Here is a 17,746-nt window from a genome sequence, read left to right as displayed (position 1 = left end):
CTCATTTCCTCCTTCTCTGTTTAATGCAGTCTCCCAGGGTAGACTTCAGCTTTGCAAGAGTTGTTTAAGCCTACCTTTAATTCTAGTGACAGAGTATGGACAATTGATACACCTATTATTCACCCAGAAGGAGTCAGGACCTCTTTGTTCATTCCAGTACAAGTGGTTGTCATAAAAATTACACAGAAATGTTAGATTGACTGACATGAAAAATGTGTCTGGATATTCTCATCAAACACTTAGTCATCTCATGTTCAATTATCTTTATTAAGCTGTCTGTCATACAGGAGTAAGACTCTAGGGAACTCTGGTATTTACTTTTCTCACATCAGGTGGCTGAGAGTCAAAAGAGTTTTTAAGCCAACAAATATTTTATAATAAATAGAACAAGCCTCCACACGCACTCTTTGCCTATACTTTTGGGTGCTAAAGTGGCAAAAAAGGAGGTTAGAGTTGGTTATTACAGACACTTCTGTCAGAATGTGTAAAACACACTTCTGGATTTGAATGGTTTGCCAAAGGGAAATGGAATTCTGCACTTCTACAGAAAATGATCCACTTGAGGTTGCTTGTACTGTGTAGGTAGTTTAAGAGGTAAAGTAAGTCCCTAGAAGAAAATTCTCTAATTGTTGTGTCTACTCAAATATCTAGTTGAAAAGAGATTCAATCTGTCTTTTAAGATACCCACATCAAGTGTGTAAGATAGAAGGAAGAATGCCTCAGTTACTCACTTTTCATTTGGATATATTGGAATTATACAGACAAAGGAATTCGGTTTTTCTCCACTCTAGTTAGATGAAAAGATTCTGTTATCTGGGATGAAGACAAATGAATGAACAAAAAGAGTGCTATATTTGTATGGGAGAGCAAGGAGATAAACCAGCTATGGTTTACCTATAAAGAATCTGATCAACATTTCATTTCTTCATTAACTCAATTTTAGTTGTGCACTAATCTTTAGTCCATTATACATGCCAGACTCTGTGCTAAACACTAAGAACTCAAAGATCAATTGTATTCATTCATTCCATGATTCAGTCAGTAAATATTTATTGAGTCAGAATCTACTGTATTCTAGGCACTGAGGTAAGTGTTAAGGGAATAACAATAAGCAAAACATTGCCCTCTTGCAGTACACAGTTTAGTAAGGTAGATAGACATTAAAAACACATACATACACGTGTGCACGTGTGCACGCACACCAATAAAATAAAATGAAACTAGTAGTTGTGATAAATGCCAAGAGGGAAGAGTGCAGGGTCTTATACGAGAGCACAACAAAATAGGTACTATTTTGGACATGAAGAAGGTGAGTGTCAGATAAGGCTTCTTTGAGGAGGTAACATTTAATCTGAAACCTAAAGAACTAGTTGTTCACCAGGAAAAGAGTTGGGAAGAGTGAACCAAGGAGAGAGATATGTGTAGGTTTCGGAAGCAAGGAAATGTTTGATGAGTTTGAGAAATTAAAAGTAGGTCAACATCCTGGATCTCTGGAAATCAGCGACCCCAGACACAAGTGGTCCTCGATGAGACTGAAGAGGCAACAGCAGAAATAGGGTCCTCAGGCTTTGGACTTCATCCCAAAACAAGAAAGGCATTCACTGCAGTTTTAAGAGAATTCCTAGGAAAAGTTAAGGAAAGAGTGACCAAAATTTGTGATTTTCAAAGGTCAGACTCAAAGGGGAATATTTCAAGAAGAAATATAAAGGAAGAAAATAAAATTCATATTTCTTAATCTGGCCATTTCAACTGCAAAAGTTCTTATACACACAAAACCAGAACAACAAAGTGCACCACAAAATTTGGTTTTATGGTACAAACTCAAAATGTACCATAATCAATCATGGCATTGAAGTGCCTGAAGAAAAAACAATGCCTTTCTTTCCCTCTTCCTTTTACATAAAACTTTAATCCATTCACTATCCCTGAAAGTAAGTGACACATACCCAATATAGAGTGTTGGAATTCCAATAACTAAACTAATGACCTAGGAATTCTCAGGGATTCTAGAGTCACTCGATCAATTGGGATTTATCAAGCTCTTATTAGATCCCAAGCACTTTGCAAGTTAGTCATGGTCCTTACTTTCCTAGAGCTTCCATTTAAGTGATAGTGGCAAATAATAGACAAGTAATACATAATAAACAAGATGATCTCCATTTGTGATAAGGGCTTTCAGGAAATAAAACAGGGAGCAGCAGGCAAGTTGATAGAAGACCAGCATTAGCTAGCTTAGCCTTGAGGAGGTGACATATGAACTGAGGTCTGAGTGACAAGATGTGTTGAGGTTATCCAGACTCCATTTTTAGAAGAGACATTTCTAAGTGTTTTTCATTAGGATAAGAAAGAGAATGAGGTAGCTATTTTAATGGTTGGTTTTAAGGCTAGGAAAAAAGGGTTCTGGTTTTGAAATCCAAGAAGGAAGACCAACAAATGCAAAGCATTGTGCCAAACCATTCAAGAAACTTGAGTTAAAAATTAGAAATGATCTAAACACTGCCTTCCTCTTAGTGTCTCCAGGCTTTTCATGCTGAAGTGGGAACTACAACCAGTAGGAGAATGATGGCTTTCCTTGGAAGTCAGTTCACAAACTCGGCCTGAGAACCGTCGACAGAAGATGGCAGGACATCTTATCTCACGTTTGAAACAATCCTGTTTTATTGAATACAGGTTTCTTTAATGTTTACAACTCTTCTGGAGTTCTTTGATTTCCTTCCTTCTTTTTATCTTTTCTTTTATTGTAGACAACCTTTGCCTTGAGTTCACCATATAATTTCTACTTTCGAACTTCACTTCATGCTTCTTAACCTAAGTTTTAGTCCAAGAAAAATATGGGTATAAAATAAACATTTATTTGAAGATGGGCAAGTGATACTGAGAGCTGTTTCCAAGTGGTGGGGGGAGTGGATATATATCTGCTGAGTTATTGGCAGTTGTGATTGCAGTTCTTGCATTTAGGTGGTGACAGAGAAGTGTGTTTTTAAAGGTTTCTTTTGATGATGCTAAAATCTGAAAAGTGCAGTCATCTTGCATTGTGCAGCCATAGGTAGCATTATGTTATTGTAAAGGGCACTGTGACAGAAGGAGCAGACTTGTGTTCTTGGCCCCATTCTGTCAGCAAACAGCTGTGCAACCTTGGGAAAATCACTTAACCTTTCTGGAATTCCATATTCTCATCTGTAGACAAGGAGGCTGAACCAAATCAATGGTATTTTTAACAATGATAGTCCTATGAAATAAAATGATATGAGACACTCCAGTTATAAGACAGAAAGAACTGCATCTGCTTTGTTCTGAGGGGTCCCAGACCCCCATACCTTCTTCCTACCTTCACGGCAACCCCTTAGTCACCTTGTTGGAAAGATCCACAGAAGACAATCTGAAAAGCATGGCCCTAGGTTTCAAATGCGATTTCAGCTTTAACATAATGATCCAGTGACTTTATAAGTACAAATAGGCTATGTCTCCAAAATAACATACTTCATAGAATCAACATTTTGTAGACTTACTGACATCTGTAAGAAGGTAAAAGTGTTCATTCACTTTCTTTAATTACCAAGCTCTACTTTTTGTGAACAAACTTCTTAAAATATTGTTATTCTTTTCTAAGCACCAACAAAATCAAATAGGTTAGGCTATGATGCAACTTCGCTCCAACACCAACCCAAATAATAACAATGAAAACGAACATTTGTTCAATTCTCATGGTGTGCCTCTAAACATGCTCCAAGCATCTGATCTCTACTCGTTAAATCCTTATAAAACTCCATGAGAAAGAGACTAGTGTTACAGAAAAAGAAATTGAGGCACAGAGAAGGTAAGTGACTGCCCAAAGTCACAGTTAGTTGGTGGCCAGCCTGCAGTCCGGCTCCAGAGCCTGGGCTCTCAGACATTACACAGAGTAGCCCCTCCACAACCATCTTTTCTCTGGTTAGGCTCACTTTCATGTGCCTTTAGTCTCTGCTGTGACCCACCCCACAATCAGCCTTCCTAAGAGACCTCTCTGAGACTCCCCTCACACCAATTTACCAGAACACAAGTGTGGAAAATTATGCTCTGGTTGATTTCCAAGCTGCTACCGCCCTGTGACTTTAAAAATTCCTACAACTCTCTTTTCAATGGGTTCCAAAATTTGTCCAATGGTTAAGTGCGTGGTGTCAGCCCTGGGACTAAGCCGTGGAAGCTTGGTACCAGTTTCATGGATTGAAGATTCCATTGCACTTGCATCTTCTTCCTGTGCTCCGGGAGTGAACCATTTATCTGTCACAGTAATTATCCCTCATGCTTCTCCATCCATCACTCCCCCACTGCCACTTCTCCCAAGATTAGATCTGGACTAATGATGTCCCCATAGACAGCACTTACCGCCTCTACCCCTCATTTGTCACTTCCCTACTTTTATTGACATGGTAAGCCTTATATATTCATGTCATTGTCATCCCCCCCACAATGGACTATATACTCTCAGAGGACAGGATGGTTTCTTATTTTTCCCTATATCCTAAATGCCTAGAAAATGTTGATTTTAATAAGCAACATCACCTATTAAGGAGGAGTGAGAAAGCATTGAAATTGGAATGAGGAGTCGTGATCCTGACACTAACTAGTCTTGTGATTGTAAGCAAGGCTTTTAAGGTTTGACAGCTATAAACCTCACTTTCTCAGAGGAAATATGAGCATTATTATAGTGTCTATCTTAATATCCTCAAAGAGCTGTTCCAAAGACTAATGAGAGAATGTGTGGGGTAGCCCATTATAAACCACAAGGCTGACACATATTATAAAATTATCAACATGACTTAAAACTTGCCCTTATTTTCTAGAAGTATTGACTCAGGCCTTTTTAAAGAAATGCAATCGAGGAAAGGGAAAGGTAATAGCTCATGAATGCCTATTAGAAATTAAAATAAAAATTAAGGAAAGTTCCCTGAGTTTCATTAACAGCAAGGGTCAACATCATCCATGCGATCTTGTTACACTACAACAAGAATCAGGTGTACTGGCATTTTCAGGAAAGAAATTAAGAGATTATCTATGTGTTCTTTATGGATAAATGTGTCGTTCTCATCACCCTTTACCATAAGGGCAATGTTTTGGTTTTTGCTTGTTGTTCATTTGTTTTTATGATCTCTCTCTTCTCTCTTTTGCTCCTTCTCTCTCCTAAATATTTCTAACGCTTCAGGCCACAGTACATGTAGAATTTATATCTTTAGTCTAACAACATAACACTAATCTGCGCTAATGCCATTGCTCTAATGTACCAGAAACTTCCCTAGGAAACTAAAGTAGGAATCAAAGTATAATCCTACCATGTCATCAGTGATTGGCACTATAACGTAGTCTTCTGGAAACAACTAATAAACAAAAGTTGAACCCATTTCTGGGCTTTTACAAAAACATTTTTATCCCTTTTTACCCCACCCACTGTACTCCCAAGGACTTCATGCCATGCTCGGTGCCCCATCCCCAGGCCTCAATGATGGTTAAAATTGATTCTGAACCACAGTAAGCAGGGTTCCTCCCAACCGCCTGGAGAGCTCCAGTATGTAGAAAGCTAATGAAGCTCTTGAAGAGCAAGCTCCTCTTCCACCCACATTTTATTGAAATGCTTTTGAGTCTTATTGTGTTGCAATTACGTGGTATAGAAAACTCAACCAACATCTATTTCAAGGATTGGGCCCATAACTCTTACTAAAACATTTCAATTCCATTTTCCTGAACATACCATCTCTAAATGCATCTGTGAGGGCCCTCCAAAAGTATTTCCATTTCACATTTCAGAAAACTTAAAGTGATGCAGGTTCCTGACTTAGCTGACGATGGATGTACAGGGAACGCCATTGTGAGCTGTTTAAGTTGTTCTCTTTCCTTACTATATTTTCAGTGTAATATTTGGCTCATACAAAAGAATTTTGATGACATATATGTTCTCTATGAGGCACAATTTTAAAATGTCCACTTTTCTAGCCACCTACTTCTTTTTATTTTCTTTATGAAAGTTTTTAATTTTAGAGAGATCAGCTTTATCAAGCTTTTTGTGCCTCAAGACATAATTCCTGACACTGAAATATACATTTTCCTATATTTTCTTATAAAGGTTTTAGTTTTGCCTCTCAATTAATTCCTTCATTCACTTGGAATTCATTTTTTTCACATGCTATGAAATAAGATCAGATGTCTTCCTTTTTTCTATGTAGATAACGAGTTGTTTCAGGACCATTAATGCAATGGTTCTTTCTTTCCCCCACAGTCACAATGTTCTCTCTACCATCGGCCAGTGGTTCATAAATGTCAGTTTCTGAAATCTCTTTTCTATTGTATTAGCCTATGTGCCATTTCTATGCCAATACCACATTGTCTTATTTATAATAGCTTTACCTTATAACTTAATTCTTGTAGTTCTTTACCCAGTCTCCATATCTCAATTTCAGTCTTCAGAAGCATTTGACTATACTTGGTCTCTGATCTCTAATATAGTGTATGGAATACTCTCACTTTTATAATTATCTATAACAGAGTGCAATTTTAGGCAGAATAAATGTATATTTAGTGTATTTATGCTAGCATGAAAATGTCAAGAGTGAATGAGTTTATAAATGCAAGTGTAAACAAAGAATTGATTTTCACTTAGAATCCAGTACAGTTAATACCACAGAAATACAAAGGATCATAAGAGACTAATATGAATAATTATAAGCTAACAAATTGGACAGCCTAGAAGAAATGGATAGATTCCAAGAAACACAAAACCTACCAAGACTGAATTATGAAGAAAAGAAAATCTAAGCAAACCAATTACTAGTAAGGAGATTGCAACAGTAATAAAAAAATATTCCAACAAAGAAGAACCCAGGATCAGACAACTTCACTGGTGAATTCTAGCAAATGTTTAAAGAAACATTAATGTCAGTCCTCTACAAACTCTTGTAAAAAATGGAAGAGGAAGGAACTCTTTAAAAGTCATTTTATAAGATCAGATTTAGCCTAATACCAAAACCAGACAAAGACACTGCAAAAAAAAAAAAAAAAAAGAAGAAGAAAAGAAAGAAAGAAAATTACAGGCCAATATCCCTGATGAACATAGATGCAAAAGTACTCAACAAAAATATTAGCAAATGGAATTCAACAATACATTAAATGGATCACACACTGTGATCAAGTGGGATTTATTACAGGGATGCAAGGATGGTTCAACATTTACAAATAATCAATATGATAAACCACATTAACAAAATAAAGGATAAAAATCATACGATTATCTTAATAGATGGAGAAAAGGCATTTGACAAGATTCAACATCCATTTATGATAAAACTCTCAACAGAGTGGTACAGAGAAAACGTAACTCAATATAATAAAGGCCACATATGAAAAGCACACAGCTAACTCCATACTCAATAGTGAAAAGCTGAAAACTTTCCCTCTAAGATCAGGAGCAAAACAAGGATGCCCACTCTCACCACTTTTACTCAGCATTACTGGAAGTCCTAGCCAGAGCAACTAGGCAAGAAAAAGAAATAAAAGGTATACAAATTGGAAAGGAAGAAGTACTGTCACTATTTGCAGATAACATATTATATACAGAAAACCCTAAAGACTCCACCAAAAAAGTGTTAGAACTAATAAACAAATTCTATAAAATTGCAGGATAAAATGTCAATATATAAAAAGCAGTTGAGTTTTTATACACTGATAAAGAACTACCAGAAAGAGAAATTAAGGAAACAATTCCATTTACAATTGCATTAAAAATAATAAAATACTTAGGAATAAATTTAACCAAGGAGGTGAAAGACCTGTACACTGAAAACTGTACAATATCAATGAAAGAAATTTAAAAAGACACAAATAAATGGAAATGCAATTCATGCTTATGGATTAGAAACATTAATATTGTTAACATTTCTATATTACCCAAAGCAATCTACAGGTTCAATGCAATCCTTATCAAAATTCCAATGGCATTTTTCACAGAAATAGAACAAACAATGCTAAAATTTGTATGGAACCACAAAATACACTAAACAGCCAAAGCATTCTTGAGAAAGAAGAGCAAAGCTGGAAGCATCATGCTCCCCAAGTTCAAACTGTATTACAAAGCTATAGTAATCAAAAACCCTGTAGTATTGGCATAAAAACAGACATACAGATCAATGGAACAGAATAGAGAGCCCAGAAAGAAACATATATATTCAATTAATTTATGAGCCAAGGATATATACAATAGGGAAAGGACAGTCTCTTTAATAAATGGTGTTGGGAAAACTGGACAGCCACAAATTATATACCCGATAAGGGGTTAATATTCAAAATGTATAAAGAATTCATACAACTCAATAGCAAAAAAAAAAGAAAAAAAAAGGCATTCTGGTAAAAAAATATTGGGCAGAGGACCTGAATAGACATTTTTCCAAAGAAGACATACAGATGGCCAGTCGGTGCATGTAAAGGTGCTCAATATCACTAATCATCAGAGAAATGCAAATCAAAGCCATGAGATATCACCTCACACCTGTTAGAATGGTTATTATCAAAAAGATAAGAAGTACATATTTTGGTGAAGATCTGGAGAAAGAGGAACCCTTGTGCACATTTAGTGGGACTGTCAATTGGTGCAGCCAATATGGAAAATAGTATGGAGGTTCCTCCAAAAATTAAAAATGCCATATGATCCAGCAACTACACTTTTGGGTATTTACCCAAAGAAAACAAAAACACTAATTCAAAAACACATGCATCCCCCTGTTCATTGCAACATCATTTGCATTAGCCAAGACATGAAAACAACTTAAGTGTCCTTTAAGGAATGAATGAATAAAGAAATTGTGGTATATACTATATGCAGTGGAATATTATTCAGCCACAAATAAGGAAATCCTGCCATTTGCGACAACATGAATCGACCTAGAGAGCATTATGCTAAGTGAAATAAGTCAGACAGAGAAAAACAAGTACCATATGATCTTACTTACATGTGGAATCTAAAAACTAAACAAAATGAACTCATAAATACAGAGAACCAATTGGTAATTGCCAGCGGTGGGAGTTGGGGGTGGGGTGGGAGTGGAGCTAAATGGATGAAGGTGATCAAAAGATACGAACTTTTGATTATAAAATAAGTATGTCCTGAGGATGTAATGTACAGTATGGCGACCATATTTAATAATACTTTATTGTATATTTGAAAGTTGCTAAGAGAGTAGATCTTAAAAGTTCGTATCACAAGAAAAAAAAATTTGTAACTATTTTGGTGACGAATGTTAACTAGACTGATTGTGGTGATCATTTTACAGTATATACATATATTAAATCATTATGTTGTACACCTGAAACTAATATAATGTTATATGTCAATTAAATTTCAATTTAAAAAAGAAAAAGTGATGGAGAAATATAAACTAGACATGAATGATGTAGGGTGCCGTGAAGGCCTGCTTATAATGGCTTCCTTTTTCTTGAATTCATTTGTATACTGATATGACTTTACCACTAGACAGTTAATTCCCTGAGGACAGGTCTGCCTCTACAGGTCTCTTCTTTCATATCTCCAGTATCATGCAGAACTCTAGAGATATGGAGGTACTCAATAAATAACTGCTGAGTTGACTTAAACTGAATCCTAACTAGCACAGACTTGCAGTTGGCCATCTCCCTTTATCGTCGGACTTCACGGCACTCACTAAAGCAAACGAGGATCTTCCCAGTGCCGACGACTGTGGACAGGTAGTTATGATTAAAGCAGACATGAGAGGTGGATTACTTGATTTTCCCTGTGTAGCATGTATGACGTAAATGAAATTAAGATACTTTAGAATTAAACTGTCAAAAATATTACTTTGATTATGTTTGAAATCAATTAAGCTGATGGTTCATTGTTAATAATACATGGCAAACACAAAAATAATGAGGTATATAAAAATGCAAGAAAAGTCAAATTAACCTCCTACGCAGGATTAAGTCTTTGGTTGGAATTACGCCTTTTCCTCTGAGCGATTTCATATTGAGCAGATCCTTACTATTTACAGGCTTATTCCTCTTAAGGAGTTAAATACTTGTGGCTTAGAAAGCTTTGTAATATAATGCTACCTAATTGCTTTTGTTTCTAAGGAGAAATTTTGGTTTGAATGTTTTGTTTTCCACCTTTTTCGACAGAACCCCAACGAGCACTTTCAAGATTGATGGTCTTGTTGGTCAAATTGACTTTTCCTGAAATTCTAATGTGTGTGTGTGTGTGTGTGTGTGTGTGTGTGTGTGTGTGTACTTAATATCTTTATTGAGATGCAATTCACACATCACATAACTGACTCATTTAAAGTATATATAATGCAATTGGTTTTTAGTCTAATAGATATTTTGATTCATTTTCAATTACCGGTAGCAGTAATAATGAGAGTTTGGCTAACTTTTCCCTTCTTTTGGTCTCAGTTTTTCTCCTCTATGGTTTATAGTTTCATATTTCCAAGATGTGTCAGAACACTAAACCAAAGGCTTTTAAGAATCAATCGATTGGCATCTGCTGTTGAGTAGTTAGGGTTCAGAATTGGAAAAACTCAATGGATTCGGAGTCAGAATACAAACTGGTGAAACTTTGCTACCTGTGTTCTACAATGGATGAAATATGCAAAGTATAGAAAATAACCCAGCACATGACTGTACACATTAAAGAAGTTAAACAAATGTTGGCTTCCTTTCTTTTCTTTTTTCATCCAATTCTATAAGGTAGAGTGAAAAAAGGTTATGAACCAAGTTCTTGAGATATGAATGGGGCAAACCAAAGCACTGCTGGAAAGTTATGAACAGAATCCAGCAAAGCTACTGGAATAACTAAACTGTCTCCTGCCCAGGACTGACTTTGCCAATAGAATGATCACTCACTCCCCCTCACCACTTGCTCCCCCAAGTATTGAAATTCTCCCCTTCAGTGTAGCACACATTTTTCAAAGGGGAGAAATCAGAACGGGGAAGTCTTCCTCTTCATGCCTGAGATAACTTTGGATAGATTACATTCTGAATTTGTCAACTTACTTCAGAACTCTATTTTTTTACTCTTCCAAGTAAAAAAAAAAAAAACTCTGCAAAGAATTTACATCAAGTTTTACACAGAAAAAAGTCAATTTATACAGGAAAAAAACTGTCAATAAAAAAAGCCAATAAAAGTGTGCTGGAAACATTGTTTTATTCTCATGTTTATTTGTTTGTTTGTTTGTTTCTGAAATATTTACAATAAGTAACCTAAAATAAGAATTCTTTCCTCCAGAATATGACTTTGTGTTCAATTTCAAGTGAATTTATCATTTGCTATTTAATAGAAGCGGCAAAATGTTCTTTGGGTGTTTCTCTCTTATGGGAGATAACTTACTCCTCTTCCATGCCTGCAAGTATTCCCTCTGCTTGAATTAAGCCTTGCTTTTCAAATGGATGAATAGGTTTTTGTTTTTTGTTGTTTGTTGTTTGTGTGTTTTTTGTTTTTGTTTTGTTCTTTTGTCCTCTGAGAGTGAATCGGAGTAAAAAGAGAGTGCTTTGGCTTTACTGAGAAATCCACAACTATTTTTCAGAATTTGTTAGCATGGATGGTGCCTGCAAAACAGAATGAGACAATCTCTTGGAAACTGCATAGTGTTACTGAACAGGCAATTTACAGTTTCCTCTAATATCACATGTGCCTTCCAGCGGTAGCAAACTTTACTCCTGCAAAAACAGAGACCCCATGACAAGCGATCTAAGTTGAATACTTCTGCTTCTGTTTTGTGTCTATATTTTTCCAGGGTGAGCTCTCAAGCAGGACTAAATGAAGAGGTGCATTCAGAGTTGACCCAGAGGACATATTTTGTGTTTTCTAGTGCCAAAACACACCAAAGGATTAGGTGCTAGAATGGAAAATAAGTTTTCTCCACTTCCTGATTACTTTCACAGGCCTTCTTATTATCTTTAACTTCCCTCTTATAAAATACACACACACACACACACACACACACACACACACACACACGCACATACACACTGAGAGAAATTACTGTGTTCTTTATCTATACCTTACGAGTACAATAACCTTTATTTCCTGGTTTCCACGGGAAGAGAGGAGTGCATTAAGTGCTTGGAACTCAGTGTTGCAGGATACAGGAAAGAACTGGACATTGTGGGTAAGCTAAGCACAGCAAGGATGAAATTAGCTTTCAAGTATATGACTACCAGGAAAGTTATACACTAATAGAATCAAGATATCAGGGGTTATCATTAGGGATTAAATCAGGCAATAACTCTTCTTAAATGGACACAAGACAGAAAATATGTCCTGTGCTCCCAAAGGCAGGATGGCAACCCAGTAGGTTTTTAATGTTCCTGTAATCGCTAAACCCCACCTGTACTAACATTTGAGTAATTACAAGGAAAGGCTGGGGTAAATACTATCTTCCTGATGGCCTTGGAAAGCACCAATGCCAGGATTTGCAAAGGTTTGTGAGAACAGGACATCATTATAATTAAGCAGAGACAAACCCCAGTCTCCTGGTAGCAACGTTGGTAATCCATGGGTGACAGGACTACTTGACTTCTGGCTTTCTCTTTTCTCTATTTCTATGCAGATGCAAGCAGCCTATGAAGGTGTCTGACTTTTCAAAGGTAGTGTCACTAAGCCTGAGAGAAAATTAAAATGATAATGCTAACACTCATCTTCTGCTTACCAGCTCTCAATCAAACATTTAGTTTTGAAACTTAATGGATTTCTACATTTTATTACCAAAAAAAAAGTGTTTCCTATGTATAATATGATGGGGAAAAGCAACAGAGAGATCACGGTGACAGGCTAATCAGAGAGCTGAATATTATCAAAGGAGTTGCCAGTCTGTGAGGCAAAAACATAAACAATGCTCTCAGTTATCACTCAAAAGCCATCTTCCAGATGTATAAAATATCAAAAGGGCTGCTGATCACAATACTTTTTACTGATGTGTATATGTCAATGTCATCAAAAGCAGTTATCCTCTAACACTAAGAAGATAATTTAATAAATTATCTTCATAATTTCATAATATTTAGGTGCATGTTAATAATTAGAAAAGTGTAGAAAATTTTACATTACAATCATATTTTTTATATTTTTTACTATTTATATAATTTACATTTGTTTATAAACTTTTCTAATCATTAACATGTACCTAAGTGTACTTAAATGTATTAAGATATCAAGGATTTTACTCCATCGTGGGGGCCTAGTTAGGGAAAAAATAAGATCTCAGGCTTATCCCTGTTTGGAACTTAAAAGTTGCATAACAGGTTTGTAGAGAATAAGCAGAAGTATAAGCATAAGCCAAATGCATTTAGTAACTGAAAAAAATCCTTCCAAAACAGACGGATATTACCTTCTGCAAATTCTGTAAGGGACAAACCAGGAATTATGAGCAACAATAAACGAGAAGTGGGTGAGTTGGATAACAAAGACAGCTGAAATGACTATCAGAAGGTGTGGATTTTCCTGACTGTCACAAAGCACCCAGGTGACCTTGCCTAGTGCAATCAACAAACATTTATTGGGAATCATTGAAGATCGGCAGTGACAAAAAGATGAACAAGATCTGGCTCCTGCCCACAAGAAGGTTGTGAGCTGGTAAGGAAGATAAGACATACAGTTATAACTTACTGTGGGGAAAGAGCCCCAGAGAGCAGTTTCCAGGCTCTCGGCCTCATGTGGAAAGGTGCTGACTCAGGTAGTAGATGGTCGTCAGCTGTGGCTAGTTGGCTGTCAGCTGTAGCTGGTTAGCCAATTGGCCACTGATATAACTGCCACGGCTGTGGTGGAGAGAGAGAGTGGTCGGTTGGCAGAAAAGCGGACAGCAGATCTCATGTCGTGTGAATCCAGCCTCCAGTGAGACTGTAGTGGTATGACTCCCCTACCTATGGCTCCGTGGGTGTTCCTTTTTGGCCTCACCATATCCTGTGTTCTTGTGTGGGGAGCAGGACTAGAGACCCCACAGGCCACCCCGCGTGACACATATTTATGGCAAAATGAGACTAAGAGAAGTGCAAACCCAACACAATGAGAACTTAGACAAAGGAAAGGTTCCTTTCTGCCTGAAGAGGAGAGAGTTTGAAGGAAGGTTTTATGGAAGAGTGACATCTAAAATGAGCCTTAAAAGAATGGATAAGATTTAGATAGGGAATCCTAAAGGTAGAGAGGTCTTTCAGTAGCAGTGGGAGAAAAACTTGCCATGTAAAGTTCCGTTCAGGACAGTCATGCTGAATTCAGCACCCAAGTGTTTTGAGCCTGGATAAAGAAAGAGCTCCCCAGGTTCACCTAATCCCAGAACTCCCTTTTGGACCCACTGGCTTCCTCATTTACATCATTTGACCAGCTCTGCTGATATTTGTCCTTGTGACACTTGCCTAAATAAGGATTCACAATTATCAAGATAAGAAGTTTAGATAGGACCTTCTAAAGAATGGAGAGAGACAATGAAAGCTAAATCAGGAAGTATCACAAACACAGCTTAGAAAGAAATCTCTGGCAGCACGGTGGGGAACTGACTGAAGGAAAAAAGGGTGATGGCTGGGAAAGAGAGACAGTAGAGGAGAGGCAGTAATCTGGGGGAAGGACCAACAGAAACCTGTGCTAGGGCAGAGGAATGGAGACAGGCGAGGTATAGATTTCAGAAACAGTTCGGAAATGACTCGATAGTCAACTGGATAATCTGGTGAGGGGGAAGTGCAATTCATGGTTAATTTAATTTTACAGCCTCAGTGTCTCGGTGAATGTCCATGTCACTAATATAGAGAAGAAGGAAAAGGAACAAAATGACACAGGGGGTGATGTATTCAGTGAGGAATTTGGAGTCTTAGAGGAGTTGTACTCAACCACAGACAGTTTAGCACCTTCCCTCCCACCTCACACAGGGGACATTTAGAAATGTCTGGAGACATTTCAGGCTGTCACCACTGGGGAAGAAGGGTGCTGTGAGCATCGAGTCGGTAGGGTCCAGGGATGCTGCCAAACAAAAATGTACAGGACAGTCCCTCACAAGAAAGTATGAGCCAACCAAAAACATCAATAGTGCAGGATTTGAGAAAACCTAGTCTAGAGGAAGTAGGAACTTTAAATCTGGAGTTTTAGAAAGTAGGAATGGAGAGAGATGAGAACTTTTACTCACTCATACTGCAGTGAGAGATATGGGAGAAAATTAACCACAATGAGATTTTATGAAAATGAAAAAAAAAAAAAACAGGTGGCTGATGAAATCCTAGGCAATATCACCTCGCTGGCAAAATGAGTTCATTGGGATGAGATAATGTCACAAATCCATTCATATTTAAAATGCAATGACTTGATGACTGTTCTCAGAAAGTGTGTACCCAGGAAAATAGATACGGATGAGATGGTAAATCAGGAAGCAGATCGGTTCAGTGATGAACGTCCAAAAACCCTAAACATTAAAGACACATTCTAACGTGAAGCAGGCAAACATGTATGTGGTCTAAGATTTACATCTGCAAATTTGTTATAACTTGGCCACAGAACCACACTACTGTAACACAGGAGGTAGTTTTTAAAAGAAGAAGAAGAAAAAGAGAGGAGGAAGAGACAGATGAAAAGAGAAGAATAAAAAAGCAAAGGAAAACAGAAAAGATACAGAAGGGGAAAAAATGACAAGATGAGAGAAAGGAAGGAAAGGGGGAAAGAAGGGAAGAGAGAGGAGGAGAGAGGCAGGGAGCAGCACTGCACAGGCATCCTCTAAAAGCCTGACAGGAGACGCTCTGAGGGCGGTGCTCAGGAACAAGACTAGTGGCCATCCTCGATGATTTTGTGAAACAATGATGTGGGAGCATATTCCATGGACAGCAAAATCTGCCTCTTGGACATCATCACTGTTTTTCTAAAGTTATAGTAAACAAACAGTGACAAAACAGGAGCAGACACTTGTACAATTCCCCAGTGCTTAAAGACATTTTGCTGTTACTCTGCTCCAGGGGCCGTGGCAGGTGTACAGAAACCCGGGGCGGGCCAGGCAATGGGAAGGTCGTGTGGCTCTCCGATCGATACAAAGGAACGTGCGATGACGCACCAATGGCCAACCAAGCAGCCATGGACTGCTGAGCGGATGCAAAATGGGTCAGCAAGAAACAGTGAGAAGATGGTCCTTTCCCATTCCTATTGCGAGGAGGCCCACAAAGACATGGCATACCTGGAAACAAAAGGCTGCAGCAGCAACCCAAAGGAGGCATCGTTGAAGGAAAGAGTGTGAAGAACCTGTGCACAGGACAGGAGGCAACAGGAGTGTGCCAGAGCCAAACATCTTGAATTCCAATCCTGGTTCCAATATTAGCTAGCCTGATGCTTTTTCAAGTAGTAGAATGCCTCTGAAACTTGCTCCTTTTCTGGTAAAATGTAAATGGTAAGCTTCCTAGGAGTGCTGTGATAATTAAATGAAATCATACACGTGAAGCATTTAGCACAGCAGATGGGGGGTGGGGATGCCTTCTGTGGTAGCTGGTGTTGAATGATGTCTAATTCTATTACTCTAAGTAATGACTGAAAAAGAAAGAACAATGGGACTCATTCCCAGACAACACAAATAGAAGATGTTAAATAAGTTGGCACATTGGAAAGGCGAAATCTTCATTTTCTAAAATAAGCAAGTAACTTTTATGCGTTCACAGAACTGGAAGTGACCTTCAGAATCCTGATCAAATTTCCTCATTTACTGATGGGAAAATGGGAGATGGAAATGCCAAGGCTATTGTGGTTTGCAGGTATATAAGCCAAAAAACATTTATTTAATTAAAGGGAGGTTAATTCATCATTTCTTTTCTACAACACAAAGTTAGACAATTACAGTTCATAGTTTTATAAATATCCACATATATACATATGTGTATATATACATACATATATCCATCTGAACAGGTTCTAGGTATTTTAACCATGAAAATACCAGACATGGTATAAGCACACACATGCAGATACAGACATATCTCAGAAATAATAGAGCTGACCTGGGGAGATGTCTAGCAGAAAGTTATTCGTAGATTTCTGTGAACTCAACTGGCCTCCATCGCCAGAATTCACCCATTGTAGAGTAAACATACCTGATAAAGTTCTTGGAAGCTTCATGGAGTGCTGAATAAAAGAGCTTTGGGAATAAACTGGGGATTATAAAGGGTGTGGTTCCTCCAAGCTGCAGCCAGCCCACTCACCTGTCCAGGAGCAAGTTCGGAGCAAACAGGAGCTTCCCGGGATGCTCCATGGAGCGCCAGACAAGTCCAATCATGAGGATCTCCAGCCAGGCACACTCCAAAAGGTGGACCTGATCGTGGAGGGTCAAATCCACAAAGCCTGAAATAAGACAAGAAGAACGCCGCTGACTTAAAATAAAAAGTAATCATTACTAGTGAAAGACATGCAACCATGGATTTGAACTGGTAGGGTCTATTTTTTATTAGATGAAATAATGTGTAATAGAAGCAATTGATAGCAACTATTTTTAAACCTAGCTGTATCAATGAACTTCAATGTGGCATGAAGTTCTTGGTAGCTTCGTGTCTCATCTACAGAGCTCTACTAACTTATGCACCCCATTTATCTTTCTAGAAAGTTCTGTGCTTTGATAGTGTTAAAACTTGTATGTTTTTTGTTTGTTTGCTTGTTTATTTTTTACTTAGGCATTTTTAATAGCCCTACGTGACTATTAATATTCATTTCTGTTTCAACTGAGAATATTAAAGGGCAAGAACTTTAAATTACTTGCCTTAAACCAAA

General features: G+C 37.6%; 1 protein-coding gene across 4 annotated transcripts in view; it reads right to left on the bottom strand.

The window, feature by feature from the left end:
* ESR1 (estrogen receptor 1) overlaps positions 1 to 17,746 on the bottom strand; it is a 358,432-nt gene that overhangs the window by 49,462 nt on the left and 291,224 nt on the right. For all 4 annotated transcript variants that reach the window (XM_033103075.1, XM_033103072.1, XM_033103074.1 and 1 more), the window contains one exon: positions 17,185 to 17,323. In XM_033103075.1, the coding sequence (XP_032958966.1) occupies positions 17,185 to 17,323 (139 nt within the window). The remainder of the gene's footprint in view (positions 1 to 17,184; positions 17,324 to 17,746) is intronic.

The sequence above is a fragment of the Rhinolophus ferrumequinum genome, chromosome 3 (genome assembly GCF_004115265.2).
Source record: "Rhinolophus ferrumequinum isolate MPI-CBG mRhiFer1 chromosome 3, mRhiFer1_v1.p, whole genome shotgun sequence".
NCBI classification, from domain to species: domain Eukaryota; kingdom Metazoa; phylum Chordata; class Mammalia; order Chiroptera; family Rhinolophidae; genus Rhinolophus; species Rhinolophus ferrumequinum.
Note: the sequence above shows the minus strand (reverse complement) of the source record. Positions and strands in the feature narration are given on the sequence as shown.